At 40.6% G+C, this 20,384-nt stretch overlaps 2 protein-coding genes across 2 annotated transcripts in view; one reads left to right on the top strand and one right to left on the bottom strand.

The window, feature by feature from the left end:
- The window catches only part of itih5 (inter-alpha-trypsin inhibitor heavy chain 5), a 19,181-nt gene extending 12,887 nt beyond the window's left edge, over window positions 1–6,294 (top strand). Inside the window, exons 12-14 of the mRNA XM_040035715.1 lie at window positions 1,456–1,572; window positions 3,217–3,594; window positions 4,638–6,294. Of these exons, the coding sequence (XP_039891649.1) occupies window positions 1,456–1,572; window positions 3,217–3,594; window positions 4,638–4,897 (755 nt within the window). The 3' untranslated portion in view covers window positions 4,898–6,294. The remainder of the gene's footprint in view (window positions 1–1,455; window positions 1,573–3,216; window positions 3,595–4,637) is intronic.
- Window positions 5,432–20,384, bottom strand: tmem110l (transmembrane protein 110, like). The gene is made up of 8 exons (XM_040035718.1): window positions 19,902–20,384; window positions 15,292–15,340; window positions 14,979–15,074; window positions 14,770–14,891; window positions 13,107–13,219; window positions 12,359–12,442; window positions 12,129–12,260; window positions 5,432–8,394 (listed from the first exon to the last, which is right to left on the bottom strand). Exons 1-8 carry the CDS (start codon window positions 20,089–20,091, stop codon window positions 8,266–8,268), a joined length of 915 nt encoding a protein of 304 aa, XP_039891652.1. The 5' UTR covers window positions 20,092–20,384; the 3' UTR covers window positions 5,432–8,265.

The following is a 20,384-nucleotide window of genomic DNA, read 5'->3' as shown; positions in this document are numbered from 1 at the left end:
GTGCTTTTCCCCTTCTTTTTTGGGGGCACTGGAAGCATAAAGGCAGTGATGACATGGCACCAACTTAAAAGACAGAAGAAGGGGAATGTATAGTAGATTCGCTCTACACTCTGTGTGGGCAGCCTGTAATTTGGATGTCGGCAGTGATTACACAGACAGCGAGAGGTTCACAGATTCCTCTGAACCTGACCTGAAGAGAGGAAAGAACGTACAGGGTCTAATTGAAATGCCAACACAGGCACTACGTAGCATTTTAAACCTTAAGTGCTGTGTGCTAATGGAGTCTGAAAGAGGATGTTTGTGGATGTGTTACAGTAAAGAGAGGGAAGTTCATCAGAAGCAGTTAGTGAGGGCTAATAGCCCTGTCATTAGTGTTGCTCTGTCATCTCACTGCTCCCCTCTTCATCTTGGTTGGTTCTCAGCAAACTGTCGGTGACTCCAGTTGAACAAATAAACTCTAACCTAGGAGTAATACACAGACAGACACACGGATGTAAACGCATATAAGAAAATCATCCATCAGTTTGCTGTTTATTTTCACAGGTTTTCTTATCACAGAGTCATTTAATGCTGATAGATACCATACTTTAATTTACAGCTTTATTATTTATTTTCATTTTACCAGCAGCAATAATTTAGCTTGTTTTGTTTTCGCCTCATTACAAAATTTGGTCCTTGAGACACTTGCTGCAGGAAGCACCCTAAAGGTAGTTTTGAGTACTTGGGCAGTTGTTTACGGTACATTTCTGTGTGCATGTCGACAGATGTTGTCAGCACAATATCACCAGAACTCTGCAACAAGCTGTCAAAAAGCCTTTACAAGTGTGCAGCTGAGATGGGTTCGGTAATAATACAGGATTTACGTTTGAGTCCTGATGGTCAAAACTTGCTGCAGCTGTAATATTAACACAACATGACTTATTTTCTCATTTGAGCAACAGTCCTACCCCCTTCTTATTTCATAGCTACCCATTGTTGCACAATATTTTTTTTTTCTTAAAGCACCTCTTCAATTAAAAATCCATGAAAGGCTGATTGGTTACTGTCGTCATCCCCCTGGATGGCCGGTTGGTGTCGACACCCAAGTTTGTGAATGTGATAACTGAAGAAAACTGCAACACAGAATTTTTAAATTCATACAATAGGTGCATCTACTAAAAATCTCAGACGAGTTCAAATCTTAGTTACCTTGACCTCAAGGCCATTCCCCTCTGACCTTTTCACACAGACCTGCTGGTCACTGGATACCTTTTCTTCTTTTAGACCATTCCCTCACAGACAACAAACTATGTAACTTTTCTGTACATTTTATCAGTCTACCAGTATATCCCCGGTATCTAATTGTGTTGAAAATGCTAAATATTTTTTATTGCCCTAACAGATTTATAAACCAATAATTCTTGCATGAGTGAATTGCATTTAATTGTGTTTTTCCCCCCTTAAACCCTCTCACAGCGGATGGTGACCCCCATTTTGTTGTTGAGTTCCCCCTGAGTAAACTGACTGTGTGCTTTAACATCAATGGTGAGCCTGGACACATCCTTGGCCTGGTCTCTGACCACAAATACTCTGGTAAGACTTGTGACTAAACCCTATACACCACGTTCCAAATTATTATGCAAATGATATTTTTCTCAGTTTTTCCTAAATAGTCGATTCAAATGACAGTCGGCATAATTTTCGAGACATCAACCAATAGAGTATAATTCAAATGTTACTCAACAAAACTGCCAATGAAAACAGTGTTTTTCAAAAATATAAAACTTAAAATGCACAGTTCCAAATTATTACGCACACAGAGTTTCAAAACATTTTATAGGTTGTAGAGAATTGAAAATGGTCATTTGTTGAATTTGCAGCATTAGTAGATCAATTTCACTGAAATCAAAAGGTATTTCAATCAAAAACTTCTTAACAGGTCAAATTACATATTAACATAGGACCCCTTATTTGATAGCAGTTTTACAATTCTTGTATCCACGGAACTTGTGAGTTTTTGGAAAGTTTCTACTTGAATGTCTTTGCAGGATGTCAGAATAGCCTCCCTGACCTGATGTTTGGATGTGAACTGCCTCCCATCCTCGTATTTTTTTGTTTGAGGATGCTCCAAAGGTTCGCAATAGGATTGAGGTCAGGGAAGAATGGGGGCCACACCATGAGTTCCTCTCCTTTTATGCGATAGCAGCCAATGATGCAGAGGTATTCCTTGTAGCATGAGATGGTGCATTGTCTTGCATGAAGATGGTTGTGTTGCAGAAGGCACAGTTCTTCTCTTTCTACCATGGAAGAAAGTGGTCAGTCAGAAACTCCACATACTGTGCAGAGCTCATTTTCACACCTTCAGGGAGCCTAAAGGGGCCGACCAGCTCTCTCCCCGTGATTCTGGCTCAAAACATGACTCCACCACTTCCTTGCTGACGACGCAGCCTTGTTGGGACATGGTGGCCGTCCACCAACCATCGACCACTGCATCCATCTGGACCATCCAGGGTTGCACTGCACTCATCAGTGAACAAGACTGTTTGAAAATTAGTCTTCATGTAGTTCTGGGCCCACTGCAGTCGTTTCTGCTTGTGAGCACTGGTTAGGGGTGGCTGAATAGAAGGTTTATGCACAACTACAAGTCTCTGGAGGATCCTACACCTTGATGTTCGCAGTGCTCCAGAGGCACCAGCAGCTTCAAATATCTGTTTGCTGCTTTGTAATGGCCTTTTAGCAGCTGCTCTCTTACTAGAGATGCATTTGTCTGGCAGAAACTTTCTTCATTGTGCCTTTATCTGCACAAGCCCGTGTGTGCTCTGACTCAGCCACAAATCTCTTAACATTATGGTGATCACGCTTAAGTTTTCGTGAAATATCTATGGTTTTCATTACGTGTCCAAGGCATTTAACTATTTCACGCTTTTCAAAGACAGGAGATCATTTTTCTTTCTATATTGCTTGAAAATGCTGGTCTGCTTAATAATGTGGAACATCCTTCTTTAGTCGTTTTTCCTTTAATTGGGCTCACCTGGCAAACTAATGATCATAGATGTCCGAGATTGATTTCAGTGATACAAAGAGCCCTGAGACACAATTCCATCCATGGGTTTAATTGAAAAACAACTTATTTAATTTTTATGACACTTAAACACAAATTGCATAATAATTTGGAACGCGGTATAAAGGCACCAAAAATCATTTATGCCTTTAATAAAACATGTTCTGTGTTCTCAGGTGTGACGGTCAACGGTAAGCTCATCGGCGCCCCGGCACCACCGGGCAGTCACAAGCAGCAGCGTACTTACTTCAGCACTATCACCATTGTGGTGGATAAACCCCAACGCGCCTACATCGAGGTGACACCTAAGAAGGTTATTCTGGATGGACGGGACCGCATTGTTCTGCCCTGCCACTCTACTGTGTCTGTGGACAGTGGAGCGCTGTCTGTGGCCATTGTGGGAAATTCGAATGTAACCGTGACGGTCGGTGGGAACATCAGCTTCGTAATCCTGCTGCATCAGTACAAAAACCCGGCGCCCTACCAGAGAGACCATCTGGGGTTCTACATTGGAAACAACAAGGGGCTGTCGCACAACTGCCACGGTCTGCTAGGTGAGTGTTGAAGGAGTATTCATCTGTAAAATCCTGTTGCTCTGAGAACTCTAATCAATAAATACTAAAGCACTGTTCTCAACCTCTGGAGGCTGGAGCACTGACTTAAGTGAATATATGAATATTTGGTTAAGTAACTATATATGAAATGATTATTTATTATTCACAAAATCCATGCATTTTTACATTCATCAGTCAGGAACAACTTTATAAAGTCGCTGTCTAAAATGGAGTAGGTTCTCTTGGGTTGCAAAATACAACTCCAATCTGTTGGAGCGTGGACAGGGGATCTCCATCGGTGTCACTGAGGTCCACCACCGGCTTGTTGTCAGTTTGGATGTTAGAGTTAGTGGGGTGCGGCCTCTGGACAACAGGCGTGTGTTTGACCAAACTCTGGGGATGTGGGGGATTTAGAGACTGAATCGATGCCTTGGGCTCTTGGCCATGTTCTGAGTCATTCTTAGGGGTTTTTGTAGTAGGGCTACTGTCCAGGGTGTGCTTGGTGCGTAGTACATGTCAAAGCCTTGTATGAATGCTGAGACCCAAGGCTTCCCAGGAGAACACTGGATTATAATGGACAAGGGGTCACCAAAATCAAGAGGAATTATCCTTTGAGCATAGTCAGGTAAAGCCAGAAATGTTCTCACTAAATCTGGAAGTGATTTTGCATTAAGAAGCTACACACTTGGAAGCTACTTGCCAGGTTAGATCACTGCACTTGCGCCACTATACAAAGTTGCAAGTAAAAAAGGTCACATTTTGAGAAAAGGATAAAAGTACGTCTAATTTAAGTATTTAATTACAAACTAAGCTTTAGATAGCTACACTTTAATCTGGGCTAATCTGGCAGAGTGATTCAGAGATTTGAAAAAACCTGGCTTTATCTGAGTTATATGGAGCTACGTTGTTGCAAATTGTGAATAAATGCAGATTTGTCAGAGAATATATTGTAATAAGATCCATCGTCAGCAGGAAATTAACTGACTGGCCTAAAAAAGGCTTAAAATAACCCCCCCTTTTTCTTTTTTTAAATTTCCTTTCAGGTCAGTTCCTGTATGAGGAAGTAGGTTTGGCAGAGCTTCCTGCACAGGGAGATACAAAGCCCTCACTGGTCCTGAAGGTGAAGAACCGCTCAGTGCCCGTTGTTCAGAAAAGTAGGAGGATCTACAGCGGCACACAGAGTGTGGACTGCTGGTTCGCCAGGAATAACGCAGCCAAGCTGATAGACGGAGAGTACAAAGACTATTTGATGTCACACATGTTTGACACAGGAGACTGGCCACATGGGACAAACCGGGTGTGAGATGAGCACAAAGAACTATAGCTTCAGCATTTAAATACCTGACTAAACTCCTTTTAAAGAAAATTATCACATCCAAAAAGACCTAAAAGCCTCCACACATTACGTTTTTTTTTTCCTACTTTCAGGTGCCTTCTGAATATATTTTTATTATTTCTGATGAAAGTTAAAGGTTTTATTATACAATTTCTTATTTTTTACATTAATTATATAATAAAAAATGTAAATAAAATAATGAAAACTAGAAAAATTTTAACGCTGCTTTCTGATATCACCTTTTGCACACATGTAAACTTAAAGCTGTAAATCACACCTGTTTACCACTGAGAACAACCCCACCAACTAACCCTTTGTCCTACTGCTGATGAATACATGTAAACCTAACACACCCTTACATACAGCACCTTGTCATCAGGTGGAGGTCACAGGGCTGCAGGCCACACCCACACAGGTGTGCTCTGGCCAGGTCTCACTCAGGTTGTCTGTCATCGTGCTGCAGCGCCCGGGCTGCCACAGGAATTCAACACCGAACACGAGTTCATGTGTCAGTCATCTTTAATCATAACACAGAGTAAATACATTCGTAAGAAGCGCTGAGGCAGCTCACGGCCTGTGCATGACAACTCATATCATGCTGTACCATGCCATCCACAGGATTATAACTTTGTTTATTAAGGAAAAAAAAAAGAGAAAGAAATACAAAAATACAATATTACAGACAGTACATATCAAACTGTAGACCTTTGAAATTATAGATGTAAACCATGTAGGCAGGAATACTTTGAGGATAAAGTAACACACATCCATCACTTGACCCGTTTACCACCTTTATCTGGCGAAGACTCAAAACTCTCACACCTTTTCACTAACCTTCCTATTCAATGCATTTACCACAGATTGGACCACTATATAGATTTACAGTTTTAATAACTGAATAAATAAAATTTTGCAAAAGTTTAACACACAGCTGCTGCATCACCACACTGTAGTGTAACATAAAGGCCTCCTATAGGAGACAAAAAAAAAGTCTGAAGTGTTACAAAATGTTCTATTGTTATTGTTAAAAAAGTGCCTAAAAACTACCTGATAATTCAATTTTAAGCTTGACTGATGCTTCTGCATTAAATCTGCGACATAGACATTTATCCTACTCCATGTAATTCTCCAGAAGTGCAACTACTCGATTGAGCAGCTTGTTAGTAATATGACATATTGGAGCAAGCATAATGCTCGTGTGAAATATGAAATATAAGTTGTTATTTTATCTGGCTTGCTCACAATGCTAAACCACCACCAATGCACCACATACGGTTTTTTATTTTATTTCCATAGCTTTAATAATTGCTGCATAGTACCGTCTGTCTTCTTTGCAAATGTTTGAAGTAAATCAACCCCTCCCCCCAAAAAAAACAGACTGTTTATAAAAGATGGGTGTAGCCTTCAGGTGTGAAAAGTGAAGCCAATGCAGAAGCACTTTGAGCCTGCATTCTTTCTAATGACCAGCAGGAGGCAACTGTTTAAGTAGTCAAAAGGAGCCATGTTGTATAGAAGTCTGAGGAAAAATGACCAGACTTCTTCAGCCTGACGGACACTGGCTTAGTACCTGGAGCCTGGCTCGCAGTCACCGGTTGTCAGGGAAAAATAAGTACTCCTAGATCAGGTACTAATAGTTGCTGGAAGGCTGCTGGCTACGAAGTATGATTCCTCGATTGGTTGACGAGCAGCTGCTTGCCGTCACTGAAAAGCTCCTTGTGATGGCTTTGATTACTAGCAGATTGCTGTGGTTGCCTAAAGTTTGTGTGTAAGATGTCAACTCGTTTGTAAAGAGTTGTGAAAGTAAACCGGAAACACAGAACATTTACCTTCAAATTAAAAGTTAAACCTTTTCAAACATGTTGGATTCAGTCAAATTTACTGTAAAAGGCTGTGCTTAGCAAGTGTTTGTAGACAAAACAGTGTCTTCCATGCAAACTAAAGGCGACTGCAGCAATCTCTTATCAAACAGACTTCCGCAACTTCCGGTAACCACTCACCGAAGTGTCAGGGAGTGCGCATTCACCAGCCTGTGTGACTTACTTGACCTGTGAACTCTGTAAAGATATTTCTAATGGGTCTCAATTGCTAGTTTAAAGCATGCTTCACTAGAGCATGGTATTCATTCTCTTTATATATAAAGACAAAGAGGGGGAAGTGTAAGTGTATGTATACTTTTACTAAATCACTTGTGTAGCCTTTAATGTAGTAAAAGATAATCTGAAGAGTATTCATCCAAATCAGGTTACAACCAGTTTCAAAATGGCCAAACATGAGGCTTTAAAACAGTGGCTACATCTGTCTTTTATGTAGTTTAGGATTAGGATGCAACAGCTAGCTCTGATGTTAAATCGCTAGTTCACAGTGGTATACTTTTATTTAATATACATCATGTTCATTTTTTTAAATGATGGCCTCATTTAGAGTAAAACAGACATCTTTTATATACAGTCTATGGAAGGAAAACAACACAATGACGGCTGCTGTTTCGGTGGTGCAATGTCAGAGCAAGGTCATCCATAGATTAAACGCAGGAGTATAAATCAAGCTTAAGATGTGTTGGTGGTGTATTTCATCAGCCACATTATCCACATGTTGAAAGTGCAGCAGCCAAAGTAGTGACGTGTGCGGTTCAACAGAAAAACAAAAAAAAATAAAAAAAAAATCCCACTGATCGCCCTTTTACCTTAAAGTAAACAGCCGGAGGGAGAACGTGCAGGAATGACTATAATTACACCTCAAATAAAAAGGTGGATTCAAAGTGATTATATTTGAGTATAACCTTAGAGAGCACTTTTATATATATAGTGTATACTTTCTTTCTCCTCTTTGGAATATGACACTCGATAAATGACTCTCTTTAGAGAAACAACATTTCCAAAAGTCCCTGGAGTTGAGAGAAGACAGATTAATTTTAGTCTTTGTCATTACCACCCGTAAATTTTGCCCTGTGGGCACCGCGCTCCTTAATGATCTCTCCCCACACACGTGGCGTGTTCAGCTGTGGTTTCTCTGATGTTCTCTTGCAGTAAACGGAGGCAGCAAGGTGAGAGGATAAAGACTTTCTAATTCCCAAAACGCTACGTGATGCACAGTGCATGCATATACTGAGTCGACCTCCAGTTCTAAGTGTTCTAACCTTCGATGCGGAAGAAGGCAGCTAAAGGTATTCACATTCACAGGTTATACGACCTTAAATTGTGCCTTTGCTTGCAAAGAAGCTGATATTAAGACTGACAACAGTCTGTAAAGACGTGGATGGAAGTTTGTTTTTCTTATTTATGCTGTTATGTGTTGTGTGTGGGGACAGTCGATAATCGAGGACACGTCACCTGGGTTTACACTGCCACCCAGCTTGGTCTCAGTGGTCCACCTGAGTACTGCACATAGGGGACCGGTTCAACCTCAGCCGGCTCCTCCTCCCCCTCTGAAGCCTCCTCTGTGTCTGTCTCAGCCGACAGCAGGACCTGAGAGAGGGGGATTTTGTTAGCCACCAGAGCTTACAGTAGAGCAGCACTAACTATAAGCTAAAGACAAAGAACAGATGACTCATTTTCAGCTGTAGTGTGTGTTTAGACTTTGCGTCCTAGGCAAAAAGCTGGGAAATCTCTCAGCTCTGGATTCCCAGTCCACAGTGGAAAAATACCCCTGTTTATTTGCAGCTTTGAAGACACTCTCCAGAAGCAGGAGGAATTCAACTCTCTAAGGAGCAGAATTCCACAACTATTAGACATTTAAAGTACTAAAAAAGTTCCATATGTTTCTTTAAAATAGGGTTTGACATGTGGAAAATCTGTTAAAAGGGTGAGTTTAGAGATTAGTAAAGAGTAATATCGGAATAAAAGAGTAGGAGCGTGCATGTTTGATCCTTTCCAACCCTAACCAGGTAGTTTCAGTGCCTAAACCTATCCATCTATCCAAACAGCAAAAGAAAATGAAGATTAAGCGTAAAAGAAAACATTAAGTATAAAGGACTTCTGGAAAAGAGGGAAATATCTAAACTACAAACAGATTGTGAAATACTCACTGAGCTCAAACTGCCATGAGAATGTGCTTTTGCAACTGTACTGTTGCAAAAGTCAGAGCGGTCCCAAATTCTACACAAGGGCAAACAGCCAAAGTTAACATCAACTTTTTAAATGTTCATCCGTTTGTGAGTATGAATCAAACAGGTGTTCCCCAAGGGACAATTTCAAGCCATTAAACCTCCAGCTGTGTTTGACCAGAGCTTTGATCCCTGTAGCTAATGTGGAAAACTGGGAACCCAGATTAAATAGAATGTACAACGCAGCAGGTGTAACTGAATCACTGTCAGTTAAGCATAAGTTAGGACTTTAAGCTTTGGTAAATGTGGGGATTTCAAGGCTTTCACACATGCTATGTGCCTTCTTAGGTGCCTTTAAGGCCCTGTGAACTGATTTATTGCTAATGGTTCACTCACACAAGAGTAAATATAAGACTGTAAACGCCCTTGTGACTAGGTGAAATTTGAAGTGAATATTTTTGACTTTTTATGGCCGATTCCACGTACTGATCATACAGAGATTGAGTTTGTTGCACACATTATCTCTGTGCAACCACGTTTGAACACAGGCGATTGTACAGGTTGCCTTTGACCTGTCAGCCTGTCTCCAAACTTGTATAGACTGCAACCACTGTCAGATATATTGTCAAAGGTTAACAAACATCTTATTTAAGTCAAAGTCAAAAAGACTTTATTTATCCCCGAGGGGCAATTAAGATAGATGATACCTTGCCGACCATACATACAATACACAAACATCACATTGGGGAGACAGGTCAGGCTAGGTAGCACTGGCCGGTCGACCACACGAACAGCGACCTGAACCGAAACCATAGAAAATGCACGACATGAGGAAAGACGAGGATTTCCAACACGTGGTAATCAATCAAGCGCACCTCATCTGCACCTCGCTCAGGAGAAAAGCACAGAGACAGGATTTGTGTCTCTGGATTTGAACCCAGGACCTTCTTGCTGTGTAACAGTACTAAAACTGAGCATCCGTACTAACTTCTGTATTTGTAGCGCTGCAGCTATACTCTCGTTAAACTCATATTAAACTCTTGTCAAACTTCTGCTATAACAGTCAGTCTAACTAACCACAACAACAGCATTGTGGCTCTAACTCCACTAAGAGCTCGTCCAAATCAATGCCCGTCTTTCTGCTGTCCTCCTCCACTCAGCTTTCCATAACATCAGCATGATGAAACAAATTATAAATGTCACTTTTATTCTTGGTATGAAGGCTTGATTTATGTCTCCTTGGCAGACGACCAGGGAAAAGAAAAGAAAAGAAGAGGGAGGGATAAACACTCTCATCACATTGCACACAAGGGTCACGCACCCCAGCAGTCATTCGCCCTCAAGTCTGTGAGTTCAGCCTTTCCTTAGAGGAAAAGAAGGATATCAGAAGCTTCTATGCCTGGTATGAATTACTACAAGAAACCTCTTCCAACTTTGTCAGACTAGACAAACCAGCATCCAACCACGCACACACGAAAAGCCTGCTTGTGTGGGCTTCCTCTTGATCAAGTGGGATCCAATAAGAGGCTTTTTCTGCGTGTTATTACTCTTTATCCCTTTCCCTTTATTTTTTCTGTGTAATACAGACAAAGGGTGAGAAACCCATTTATATATTAATAATCCTATATCTCCTTTTAAATGTCTGCTGAGGTTTTAATTCTATACGCAAAACCACACGCAAACATTTTCATTACGGGAGTCTGAAACTTCGACAACCAACTATAATCAAGCTAAAATCACCTAATTCAACAGCACTGATGAAAGCTCGAGAGAAAAGTCTGACTCAGTGTTTCTTGGACTAAATTTATGGGTTTGGATCCTCATTAGATCAAGCGTAAAGAGAAAAACAACAGGTGCAGTTCACACCCAGCGAGACAGTGTTGGTACATTAACGCTCATTTCGACACACGATGAAAGATTTTTCTTCAAAAAGGAAAGGCATTCAGCTTTCACATGGCATGGTTGGATCTGTCTTGGTTAATAGTCCCAGAGGGTGTTTGGTGGGAACAAAGTTTTTTCAGGGTTATTTCCTTTTTGGAACAAAACATTTATAATAATAACAATAAAAAAATAAAAAATAAAATAAAAAACACATCAATGAGTCACTTCCAGAACTCACACGAGTCTGTCAGATTCCTCCAGGGATTTAATTTAACTGATGGCTGAATAAAAATACTGAGATTTTAACCCTGCATGGACTAAAAATTCAAAATTCAAACCCTAAAATTTGAAAAAAAATGTAATATTGAACAATATCATATTATCTGTGTGTTCTTTTTAACTTTTAAATAACTGTTTGGCTTCTATATGAACACTAAAGAAAACTAATGGCTTCATATTAAAAATTACAATTACATACAGCAACTGAAATGCCTGCAGACTCTAAAACACATTTGCAATGAGGTCTTACCACAAAAAACCAAAAACAAATTACTGGAAATAGTAAAGATGGTAATAGTAAAGATATGATGGTAACCAAATGATACTCTGGTATTTTTCCCCTTTTAAATCTTGATGGCGTTCATCAGCTGGAGCTGAAACGCTGATAATTTACTGTCACTGCTACAAACTATAAACCCACAAATATAACTGTGTGGGTAATACAGCACCGGTACGTCAAATATTGACTCAACTCACAAAAGGCAAAAAGGCAAAGGCTCTAGTGGAGAAAATACAAAAAAAAGTGCTTCTGCTAATTACAGTTCAATTGAAATACTTTCAATTGTTTTTCCTACAGAAGTGATATTTTATCACAATAATAACAGCTGCTATTAAACTGGTAAGTGATATTATTAAAGCACTAGTTTGTCAGCTTGGCAGACAGACACAGAAATTCTGACTTCCTTGTCAAATACGTCCACTCTGCTGGGTCTTCCTCCTCCTACCTGTCTGTAAGAAAAGGGGAGCCCCAGGGTTCCATACTAGGCCCACTGCTGTTTTCATGTGTAACTATAAAACAATGTTTACGAGTGACAACAGGCAAATGCTGCATTCTTATTTCAGCAGACACATATATGGTCTATCTGCTTCAGCAGCATTAGCCTTTAAATTCTTACAGTCGGGTTTTGATGTTGTTCAGTCCAAGCTTGAATTAAATGGGCACAAATCCAGTTTGATTGTGATGTGATGTTTTTACACAGCAACAGTTACTCTCACCCTTGACTCCTCACTGTCCACCCACGGCAGAGATTCGGGCTTCTTCACCGAGCTGTCGGACGAGTCGTCCAGGCTCTTCATTGTCTTATACTTCCTCATCATCAAGCTGTCCACCACCCAGAACATGATAGACTACAGGGGGAGACAGAGACACCACAAGGTGGTACGTACAAAGCAGTCAAAAACTGTCCTGATTAGTTTCACTTTCTCATCATGAAAACAGAACTTACGTTGACTATGAAGGGCACGATAAGCATGACGAGGGCCAGCTCCAGCTGAGGGTTAGCTATGTAGCTCAGCAACACCTCCTGTAACTGGAACAGAAGATGAAAACTGATTAATAATAACAATGGATGGTTGAAGGAGTTTTAAATAAATTGAGACCGTCAAATAACGACAATTGTTGCTATGACGAAGGCTAATTTTACAACACAAATATTCTCAATGTTACAAAAACAAACTCTCTTTGAAACAGACTTCATGTTTACACTGGGATCAGGAGAAGTCATTTTTTCACCATCTTCCTTGTTTATGTTTCTTGGTCAAAACTTCTTAAGTGGCAAAGTTTGTTTCTCATGAACTTTACATTTCTGATTTTTTATTTATTTATTTATTGCATATTTCTAGGAAACAGTGAAGGAAAAAAAATCACAAGGATTTCATAAGTTTCAAAAACTTATTTTGGTAAATAAATACTTTTATATTCTCTCCCATAATTGCCTCAAAGACAAACCAAACAATGCCAGATGTACATGAAAACAAGATCGAAAAGGTATTCAGATTCAAACTAAATTGTGATTCTTCTAGGATGAGATCACAGCTTGGTCAATTGTATTGGATTAAGTACAGTATAAGACTGGCTAAACCTCGCTGAAGTCTTGGCTGTGCCATGATGTAAAAAGTGGAAATCGTTTCCTCTGCCTAAATGTTTTATAATGTCAAAGGATTAGCGCACAATGAGCTGTAAAATCTTCTTACTTTGGACCATCCGGGAACAAGCAGCACCAGGCTGATGACACCTTTCTCTAGCACCATAATGAGCATGTAGACGCCACACTGGCCCAGCCATGCTGCTGCCTGGGGGGGGTCACCTGGAGGAACAAGGAGGGGGAAAAAATTAATGAGACTTCATTTGCACTTCATCTGTTAACGTCACAGGCTTAAAGTTCCACGTTTTTATTCCTGAACCCTAATAAATGTCCATCCTGAGTTCCGACATCCAACTTTCATGGTATCTGGAAGGCAGCATGTGTGCCTGAGATGACCACTTTATGACATCATCCAGAGCCAAAAGTGGGGGAAAAAAACTGTAAGAAACAGGGTGTTTAGAAAAGTCTGAAACCTAAGCTCTTTGCTCACCACTGATTACTTCACTGCTAAAATCTGGCTATGTTCCATATGAGCATCCACCACTGTAACTGTTAAATGTTGTCATTTCTATGCTTGCCAACTCTGATGAAAGAAATTCCACTGTCCTTCCCCCCAGATTCTCGAGGTTCTAGGTGGGGGCTGTAATGTTTTATTGCAGATACATCCTATCTGGAAGATCTGCTTCTTTTGATGTAAGCTTCCTGCGTTTACGACCCTTTGGTCAGCAGGAGGTCTGACACACACACACACACACACACACACACACACACACACACACACACACACACACACACACACACACACACACACACTCTACAAGTCACACATATACATACAAGGCCTTGTCTTAGAACCATGTGGGCGTGGCTTTGTTCTGATGTTTTTTTGTGTGAACTGTCTCTCAATAAAAAGGCAGCAAGGGAGGTCGTCGTGGAGGTCATTTTCGTGGTGGACACAGATGAGGCCTCCCTTGCGCAAATAATCGATCGATCGACTGTCTTGTTTTCTTCATGATGAATAAGTCTCCAGAATTAGCGGGGCTTGTGGAAACACAGACCCAACAGTAACAGCACATATGTGACGGAAAATAAGGAAACACATTACGGGTGGATTTTAACATGAAACTATAATCAAGCTTCATTTTACTACCATTGCTTTGAACCAGTTACTATACAGAATTATGGATTTGATTATAATATTGAAGGTGATGAATTTCTTCCCCTGGTCTCAACCTTTCAATAAAATCTCTGTTACACAGGTGCCTCACCACAGCAAACACAAACGAGGACAGGTCTGTCATTAAGGCAGGAAGGAAGAAGGAAGACTACAAGCCAGACGCGGAGGGGGGGGGGGGGCAAACAAACACACCGATCTGGAAATGTCAGCGCTCATGTCAAACAAAACAGGGAATTAACTACAATTGTGCCCTTGACCAAAGCACAACTGTAGCCCAGAAGTGAGATGGATTTAATCGGGCATGTTTAAGTAAAATTTTCCATCACACAAGGACGGACGTAAAGGAAAAAAACAACAGGAGGTAGAGTGAGGGGGGTGCAGTAACTGTATAAAGCCAATAGGAATGTTTTCAGCTGCAGCTGGAGATGCTGGCTATGCTCCTGGTGTACCTCTGGTGGGTCTACAGCGCCCTCTGCTGGCAGAAATTAGCACTGCACCTTCTTCATTAATGCGCCTCAGTGTTCATTTTGTGTGTAAATAGATGAGAAGAAAATGAAAAACCATAAAGAGAAGCAAATTATTTGGTTTCACTCACCATATTCTCCAAATATGAGCAGAGTCCACTGCTTGTACTCCACCAACTTGGACACCAACTTGACAGCCAGCCAGATGACCAACATTCCCAGAGTGGCATCCAGCAGGAAGTTCATCAGATAACTTTGGTGAAAAATCAAATTACATTATTGAAGCGACATCCCTGTAGGGCACATCCTAGAATGACTAATGTGCTTCTAAAGAACTTACAGAGAGCAGGGGTCCTCTTTGGTGAGAGTGGACAGAAAGACATTGGCAAAGTGGATGAAGAGAGCACCTATGGCTTGTTTGGACGTATCAAAAAACCTGGAAAAGGCACGATGGACTCGGTTTTTATTTTCTGGTTCTGACTGACTTGAAAAATGAGATTTTTTTTTTTTTTTTTTTTTTTTTTAAATGTTATGATTTTTTGTGTTCTTTTGAATAATTCGAGAGGAATTATTTTGTAGCTGGAATAGAAAACGTTAGGATATAGGACAGGGCAGGGTAGATATGTCTAAAGAGAAAATGAAAAATGCCTGACCAGATCCGCCATGGTCGTCTGATCCCTACAGGCTCCCGGAACCTCTTCACTGCAAACAAAGAAACAAAGTTTCTTACCACTGTTTTCACCAATTTGTGAGCAGGCAGAGGGGAGAAAGGTTGAAGATAAAATACAGATGAATCATCTTAATCTCACACAGCCCAGTGGGCTCAGTAAACAGGCACCGACTGTTCCTATAAATCCACCAGGGTCGAAAATGGGAGAGAGCATGTGGAAACAGAATTAAGGTCTCCTTCAAATGGAAATCGCATACTTCACACAGGGTAATGTGTGAAGTATTGTGAAGTATTATATATAAACTGTATGCAGACCAACTGGGCCTTTCTCAAAGGTCCATCACATTGAGAAAAAAATATTGGTACATAAGGCACAATGATTGATATTGTCTAGATTCCTCAATCAGCAGCTTAACTCGAAACTGAACATCTCAGTTTCTGACAACAAGAAACCTTTGGAAAAGGCCCATCAATATCTCAGCAATACAGGAAGTGTTACAGAGTAATCCGATGGCTATGGCTATGTGCTGGCGATGTGACAAGAGTACAGGCATATTTACATCATTTATTTATATTTGCAATAGGAATGCCAAATGACATGGAATTTATGGAAAAATATAATAATGTTTATAATAGTGATGTTGTGAAAGTTTGATTTGAGATGGAATGACCCCAGCTTTGTCACTAATCTATACTTGTTGACTTAAAACTTAAAGGATCCTGGACACAAAATAAATAGTAATAAGCATGAAAGTAGGGTGTCGATTTACTTTCATGACAGCAATGGAAAAACAAGGCGGGGCAGACTGACGTACTCAATCTCCAGCCTTTATCCGAGTTCCATGAGTGCAGGCAGAACAGTGAGTCAGTGGAAGGAAACTCCCAAAAATAGCTTTGAGGAAGACAGATGAGCGGAGGGATGTACGGTGCAGGTCCGCCTGCAACTCTGGCCATAACTTAAGATCTATTGATGCTAATAATGCTTCACTGCACACAAATAATTTCTAAATATTAACACATACATGTGGCCCGAATGACCAAGAATGACACTCAGAGAACCAAAGGGGGGAGAATAAGAGTGAGAGGAGGGATATTGATTCTTTTGCTAATAAGTAACTAAGTGGAGGTTAGAGCTCATTGATCGCTCCCCCTTAAGGCCTGACCTGATTCTGCTGAACTTCACTGCTCAGGTTTCAGCATGCTAATTAGCTGATGAAATCACCATGACTGCACTGACCTTTTAAAGTACTGATTATTAGATTATATGCCAGCACTCTAGAGAAATAAGTTTATATTGCGCTGGATCAGCATCCATGTACTCTGTTTTTTGTGTGGCATTTAGGAATACTTACAAAAAAAAAAAAAAAAAAAAAAAAGGAAACTGTCCTAATGTTTTCCCTGAACACATATGTGCAGACAGTTGTGTAACAATATCCCTGGCAGCTGACTGAAGTCACTATAATCCAGGGAAACAGCTGAGAACAAATTAAAACCGAAAATTAAATATGATCCAGAAAGTCATACAGGTAATCAAGCATTAACACAAACTATATACGGTTTCTGAGAGGCATCGAGTTTAGCTTTTATTACAGCTACTTGTAACAGTCACACCTTTCAGCTGCCAAAAAAATAATAATTAAAAATAAAAAAAACAGAGCCAAGGGTGCCAAAAGTGGTTAGATGCTTGGCATTCCCCAAGTCAGCTGCCCCAGAATCACGAGTTTCTTAGTAAGTCAACAGCCATTGTTAGGGTTGAGCAAGTAAACACTCCAGTTTACAAGGAGCATCTTGTTGAGCTGTTAAAACAGCATTGTTTTTAATCATCACCCTAACCCTAACTTTTTATCCGGGGATAACTTTTTATCCCCAGAGGAAGCTGAAAGACTCGACTGTGCTTACAACTGGACAAGTGCTGGACAACTGAACACACAAGAAAACTGAAGGGATCTTTGGGGTGATACCTCAAGACATCACTTTGCCAAAATGCTATTCGAATTCTATTGCCTTTGCTTCACTTATCGCAAGGCCCCTTATACTTTTAAGATGGAAGCAGGAAGCTCCTCCCACACATGAACAGTGGCTTGCAGAGCTCATGAGGTTTTTACATTTAGAAAAGATGAGATATACACTGGCAGGTTCAACCACCAAATTTCTTAAGGCATGGCAGCCATTCCTGGTGTACATGGAAACATTTAAAATGACCACCTTATCATGACCGGATGCCATATCTCTATATCACTATCATAGTTAACTGTACACTGAATGTCCCTTATACATTTTATTTTTATATTTGTTTGTTGTTGTTTGTTTGTTTTTTTGTTGTTTTGTAGGGGTTTCTTTGGTTTGTTTGTTTGTTTGTTTTTTCCTTCTCTATTTCTGTTATCTTTTGGGGTATTGTAAATACTGAACAGCAAACTACTGTATGTTCAATGTTTTGTTGTTAACATGCTGCTGTGACTGAAAATAAAATTTATAAAAAAAAAAAAGAAAAAAAAAAGAAAACTGAAGGGAACAAAACAGCTTAATTAGCTTCAAAAAAAAAAAAAAAGCACAACATGAGGAAAGATAAGGAGAAAAAAATAACTCCCCCCAGACTGAGCTCCAACAGGGAGATCAGTTTGAGAGAGAAAAAAAACACCACTGCACATAGCACATGAAAAAAACTCTTAATGCACCAAAGAAACACATGACAAGCAACAGGGGTGGGTAAAGGGTGAGAGACAACCAATGTAGACAGTGCATCCAGGCCTGCAGCATAAGCGCTGGTCTCCTTGATCCACCGTCAGCATCGGAGGGGAATAAGCGTCGAAGGCGTTTGGAGGGGGAGGGGGGATGAGTGTACATCTGCATGTGTATATATATTTCTGTGTGCGTGTATGTGTCCAGAGTTCAGCTGAGACAGTGTCCTTCGCCCTGCCAGGCTAAGTAAACAGTCTTCCAGCCAACCCAGGTGGCCTTGCATAGAATGAGAAGAACAGTCTAAACACAGTCATTATCAGGGTGTTGTTGTTCAGCTCCAGCCTTGAGACTGCGGCTGGCGCCGAAGGGGTATCCGCATGAAGTGATGGTGGTTTTTACTTTAGTGCGAACAACTCATATGAATTTCAAAGCTGTTCTAACAGTCCAACACTGGTCTCTCAATCTCCCATTGGAGAGCCGTGAGCTTCTCCATGATGTTATCAAACTTACGCTCCGTGATGTTGTCATTCTTGTGCTCAAAGAGCTGATTCTGAGAACTCACGACCGCAGTGAGCTTCTCCAAGATGTGATCCAATTTGCGCTCAATTATGTAGAAAAACAAGGAGACACATGGTTGAAACTGCACTTCTTTTTCTTATATTAAGGGAATAGAGGGATTAGATGTGTAGTGACAGAAAAGAGAGTTTCACTGGCCCAGCCCACTTAAGATCAAAGTGGGCTTTATGAGTTTGACATCCCTGCTTTAAATAGTCCAATTCCTACTCTTAATTATCATTATATTGTTTTATTGATTTGACTATTACTTCATTTTATGTAAGTTACTTTCAGTTAATTGGTTTTATTTACAATTTTTTCCATTTTTGCTGCTCTAGTTTTGGTTTAAATTATGGTTTTATTCACTTTTATTGATTTTATGGATGCAACATGTAGGTTTTGTCATCTATCCCTCTCTATCCCAGCTGTCACAGGACAAGAAGCCACAGATGGAGAGGTCACAGATATGCTGCAGGGCTAACACAGAGAGGCAGACAATTTAGAATCAGCATTTAACCTAATCCGAACTTATTCTTGTTACCAGTCGTCTTTGGACAGGGGGAGGAAACTACAGTATGTGGAAGGCATGTGAAGAACATTTAAACTCCAGCCAGCTGGGACATCCTTGTTGTGAGGCCAGCCACTGCACCACCAACTTTCTTTTTTTTTTAAATTAAAGTTAAAAATAATAAAAACACTGCAGAATACACGGAAATCCTGCATACATCTTAAATTTCACTGGATGCACAAAGATTTTAAGTAACTATTCTGATGGAAGTCACTTTTGATTTCTAAGAGAAACAAAATGAGGTCCTGGATCTAAAATCTGCTATTATGTGACACTGGCTCTGCTTAAAAGCACCTCAGTTATGCTGCTTTGGCAAAGGGCACATATATAAGTGCGGTATAACAAGCCCTACATATTTAATTAAGTGCCTATACCATGAACAACTCATTTGATTAATTACAGTTTGAAAATAAGGGTTCGCCCAACTCTCCCTCGGTTAAAGAGCTAAAATTCCGTTCAAACCTGCTATGTTTACAACATCTGATATACGCCGAAAGCAAAGGCAAAGCGCTATTAGTCAGGTACTGTTTTTAGAAGCTTGCTGTCCGCTTTAGATGCTTGCCGAAACCCGTGGGAAAAACAAATTAGCATATTTATCAATACAGTTTGGTGCGGAGCTACTGGGGCTGGAAAACAAACGTCAACAAACAAAACGCCACGTGGACTGGTGCAGCTTTCTAAAAAAACACTTCGTGCATTTTGCTTTTCCTCAAGTCTCCAACTGAATTAGCACAAAAAGAAAACAAGTTATCAGGGATGTGTCTCCCGATGGTAAAGGAATCGATACTCACACATTAGAGTGCTGAAAGCCACGATAGCCAGCAGTCCCTGAATCAGGACGCCGAACCTGTCCGTCAGAGCTCCGTTGTCGCAGCCGTGGGGATTCGCCTTACTAATGTCGGACATGTTTGTCACTTCAAACGGGGCATTATCCAAGAATCTTTTCACTAGCATGACTCCGCTATACCCATACATGTCCATGGTGACACCGAAAAAAAACTAAACGGCACAGCCGTAGGAGACAAAAGGAGCGCCTCCTCGGTGGGAAAAATAAGTCTTTAACCCTTTTTTCTCTTACTCAGTAAGAACAAACGACCGGATTTTTAACTTCCGGGGAACAACTCTCGGTGAAGTTTCCCTTCACCGTCTCCAGCGGCTGATGCTGCCTGTCATGATGCTAACACAAACATATGGAAATCGATTATCTGAGTCGCGTCCATGTTTTGACAACGAAAACACGCACCGTGAAGCGGACAAACGCAGGGAGCCCCGCT

This window comes from Simochromis diagramma, unplaced genomic scaffold, assembly GCF_900408965.1.
Source record: "Simochromis diagramma unplaced genomic scaffold, fSimDia1.1 OVJJ01000816.1, whole genome shotgun sequence".
Taxonomy (NCBI): Eukaryota; Metazoa; Chordata; class Actinopteri; order Cichliformes; family Cichlidae; genus Simochromis; species Simochromis diagramma.
Note: the sequence above shows the minus strand (reverse complement) of the source record. Positions and strands in the feature narration are given on the sequence as shown.

What these genes read in the sequence shown, in the direction of transcription:
- tmem110l (XM_040035718.1), bottom strand. Translation starts at nt 20,091, where the DNA reads ATGGACATGTATGGGTATAGCGGAGTCATGCTAGTGAAAAGATTCTTG. An exon ending in GCTCATATTTGGAGAATATG is followed by an intron (nt 13,220 to 14,769) that starts GTGAGTGAAACC and finishes TTGTTCCTCCAG; the next exon opens with GTGACCCCCCCCAGGCAGCA. An exon ending in TGGACAGTGAGGAGTCAAGG is followed by an intron (nt 8,395 to 12,128) that starts GTGAGAGTAACT and finishes CCCCTCTCTCAG; the next exon opens with GTCCTGCTGTCGGCTGAGAC.